Source organism: Clarias gariepinus, chromosome 10 (assembly GCF_024256425.1).
Source record: "Clarias gariepinus isolate MV-2021 ecotype Netherlands chromosome 10, CGAR_prim_01v2, whole genome shotgun sequence".
NCBI lineage: Eukaryota > Metazoa > Chordata > Actinopteri > Siluriformes > Clariidae > Clarias > Clarias gariepinus.
In genome coordinates this window covers 5,255,685-5,258,895 of record NC_071109.1, presented here as the reverse complement: position 1 = coordinate 5,258,895, position 3,211 = coordinate 5,255,685, and the positions used below count along the sequence as shown (strand labels likewise).

At 38.2% G+C, this 3,211-nt stretch overlaps 1 protein-coding gene across 1 annotated transcript; it reads right to left on the bottom strand.

Annotated features, from left to right (window-relative positions):
• Positions 1-382: 382 nt before the first annotated feature.
• hbegfa (heparin-binding EGF-like growth factor a) lies at positions 383-3,211 on the bottom strand. Its single transcript, XM_053505308.1, has 6 exons — positions 3,025-3,211; positions 2,274-2,492; positions 1,926-2,133; positions 1,657-1,812; positions 1,476-1,564; positions 383-1,346 (listed from the first exon to the last, which is right to left on the bottom strand). The coding sequence occupies exons 1-5, from the start codon at positions 3,062-3,064 to the stop codon at positions 1,492-1,494; spliced, it is 696 nt and encodes a 231-aa protein (XP_053361283.1). The 5' UTR covers positions 3,065-3,211; the 3' UTR covers positions 383-1,346; positions 1,476-1,491.

The following is a 3,211-nucleotide window of genomic DNA, read 5'->3' as shown; positions in this document are numbered from 1 at the left end:
GATTTGCAAATGATGCTAACCATAGATACAGTATCAGCAATTCAGAGCACAACGTACTGGAAAGCGATTAGCTAGCTGAACAGGCTAGCCTAGCTACATAGCTGGGTCCTGTGATATTTTATTTAATGTGTTAAACTTAAAATGTCATTTCAAAACATAAGTAATGTTTAAGAGGGTGTGTTTAGCTAACTATGTAGCTAGAAATGGTGACTTAGCATGAGCAAGCTACTTAGCAAGATACAGAAACCCAGACAAGCACTTGGCTAATTAGCTAGCATTGTTCTGGTTGTATACTGCTGAAAATGGAGGCAGCGTTTGTTTCAGCTAAGCTCACTTGGCTAGTTAAAATAAGAGCAAAATAGAAAAAAATTCAAATTGATTGTGTCTTTAGTAGTCTTGTTAAAAGACGGAATTTGTAAAAGTAGTTTTTCACCATAAATGAAGACTTCACTAGTTTTACGAGATCATCACCCATACTGTATGTAAACCTAAAGCAAGAAATAGAAGTTCAAAAAGTCAGGTTAGGGATTTCTTTTATATTTGTATCAGCCTTTTTAATTCACATTTTTTTCATTTTTTAACACTTCGAAAGCTTTCCTGACTGAATAAAACTTGATGTAAAACTGTCATTTATTTGTATGTTGTTTCATCACATATTCTTTATAAACAAAAAACTCTAGATATTTAAAAATCTAGAAAGACGTGAAGCTAAAAAGCATGAATGTATTTAATACTGTAATGGAGGAAGAAATGCTGAAATTTACTAGTTTTTGAACCGTTAAATAAGGAAACTGCTGCTTTTTTTGCTGTTTTGCCAAGTGTTCTTTCATAATATTTTTGAAATTTTAATAAATACAGTATTAAATATATATATATTTGATATATATGACACATTTCAAACACATGGACCAGAGCCTCTAAAGTTTGGTACAAATAAATATTTAAATAAATAAATTAACACTAGGGTCTCAAAAAAAACAAAAACAAATGTACATAAATAGAAAATTTTTACAGGTAAAAATAGGTTATTTCAGGGCCACGTCTGTTTATCAGTCAATGTCCGAACCCAGGGCACGCACAAACATTTGCGTGTTTCAGTCCTTCTTTTTACTCTGCAGCTCCAGAGGGCCAAGCACCAAGCATTGTTTAAACCCTGCTGCACATCCCGCTCAGTCCCGATCCCAGCGATGTAAAAGCTGGGCCGCCTGTGATGTGACGACTCGGACAACATCTGTAATTCCCTCGCTTTTTGTCTCTCTCTTTCTCCTCTTTTTTTCTCTCCCTCTCTCTTGGCCATCTTCATCTATTTTATCTTGAGGTAGAATTTCACAGACTTCACAGTCACCCTGAAATAAAGCAGACAAGATCAAATGTTACATATGGAACTGAAAAAGGCAGCCCAACGATGACCTCATGTAGTCTGGGGATATTGTGCACACATGTTTTGGATGGTGTATGCGTGCGCGCCAGCTTACCGTGAGCTCCTGCGATTTAGCGGTGTGCAGACGTGCCAAACTTAACCTTCTCCTCGTTTTCTACATCATACGTGCCCCTTTTGTGAAACCTTTTGATGACAAGAAATATTAGCGCCCACTTTATTTGAAAAATGTACACAATTTCGAAGACAGATGTGTTAAGTGTGCATCAATAACTAACCTTAGAGCTAACAGGAGGCCGATGATGGTTAGACAGAGTGATGAGAGAACAACAGCCACAACGGCGAGGGCTGTTGTCCGATTGTAGCCTGATTCCTGTGTTGCTACAGGTAATGAAAAATAGTGACACCTGTCTCCTGAGTAACCTTGATTGCATCTGCAAAAAAAAATACAAAAGATTATTATCATTTAACCGCAGTGTTTGGACAAAAATAAAATGATAAAACTCATCTGAACAGAAAAGAAGGTTATTTGAAAAACTACACTTACATGCATGAGGGACCGAGCTTTCTCAGATACTGGCACGTTCCATGGATGCAATAATCCTTATATTTCTTCAGGCAAGGGTTCCTCTTCTTTCCTTTTCCTTTTCCCTTTCCTTTCTTTTCACCTTTTTCTCTCCTCTCGTTCCCTTGATCGTCGCGCCTCTCTGCATTCAGCACTGTGGTCGGGTCTTTGGGTTTGCTGGAAAATGCGACTGTGGAAGAACAATTACAACATGAATTTATGACCACATCTTCTTATCTTTTGAAAATATTCTGATAAATTTAAGATAAACGATTAAAAGTTCATAAACAATTTGTTTATAATGAGTGTTTTTTTTCACTTCTGCATTACCTTGAGGCATTTCAAAATCCCCTGACAGCTCGTATTCATCGTCGTCATAGTAATATTCCTCCTCTTCCTCCTGTCGGTGCTCCTCGTGCTTGCTGTCATCAGCAGGTCTTTTGTCATTCAGGGCCTCGGATGTGCGCAGCAGGTGAATCACTGTCGTTTGTACAGGCTTCTCCGACTCGTACCTGTCTATAGATGCGCCACTGGCTAGACTGAAAATGCCTAAAAAAAAAAAGGAAAAGACAGAAGAGGTTATTATTGTTCACTGGATTTCTGGTTATGGATATGGAACTAGCTTCAAATATTTTTAAGCTTATCAGCAGCAGTGTTAGAGGGAATACATCCAAATTATGATGTAACTAACATAAAAACAACCTATTCCTTTCCTGAAAATAGGTCACACTTTACACCCCTAGAGGGTGCTTGGGCAGATTTACAAAACTCACATGCACAGACACTGATCTCATGCATGAACGCACCGGTCAAAAATAAATATATCACATTACATTACATAAAGATTATTCTTAAATGGGACGGTGACCAACTAAACCACAGTGTTGCCCTCCAAGAAAAGATTCTTAGACATGCTGGAACACTTAGGAGAGGTAAAAGGTCCTGTTTTTGGAAATTCAGTGTTATAGTAAAACAGATTTCAATTCATGTGCAGTACATCACGTGTACACACAAGGTAAAAGCCACGAGGCTGGTTTCCATAGACTCAGAGGAAGGGTAAAGAAAGCCTGGAATTACTTACCAAGGACATGGGCAAGAACGGCCACCACACACAACTTCATAGTTTCCAACTTGGATTAAAAAAAAAACGGAAGGAGAAGTACTGAAGGAAAAAAATCCCCAAAAAGTTTAGACTTGTTTTGAGTATTCCACAGAGTTCCGAGTTTAATCCGTGGACATGAGGGAGCCCGTGGCTGAGCCTTGACAGA

Excerpts from the sequence above, each read along its gene's own strand:
- hbegfa (XM_053505308.1), bottom strand. The coding sequence starts at position 3,064 with ATGAAGTTGTGTGTGGTGGCCGTTCTTGCCCATGTCCTTG. Across the intron at positions 2,134-2,273 it reads GGATTTTGAAATGCCTCAAG|TCGCATTTTCCAGCAAACCC; the intron begins GTAATGCAGAAG and ends GTTCTTCCACAG. Across the intron at positions 1,813-1,925 it reads AAGCTCGGTCCCTCATGCAT|ATGCAATCAAGGTTACTCAG; the intron begins GTAAGTGTAGTT and ends TTTTTTTTGCAG.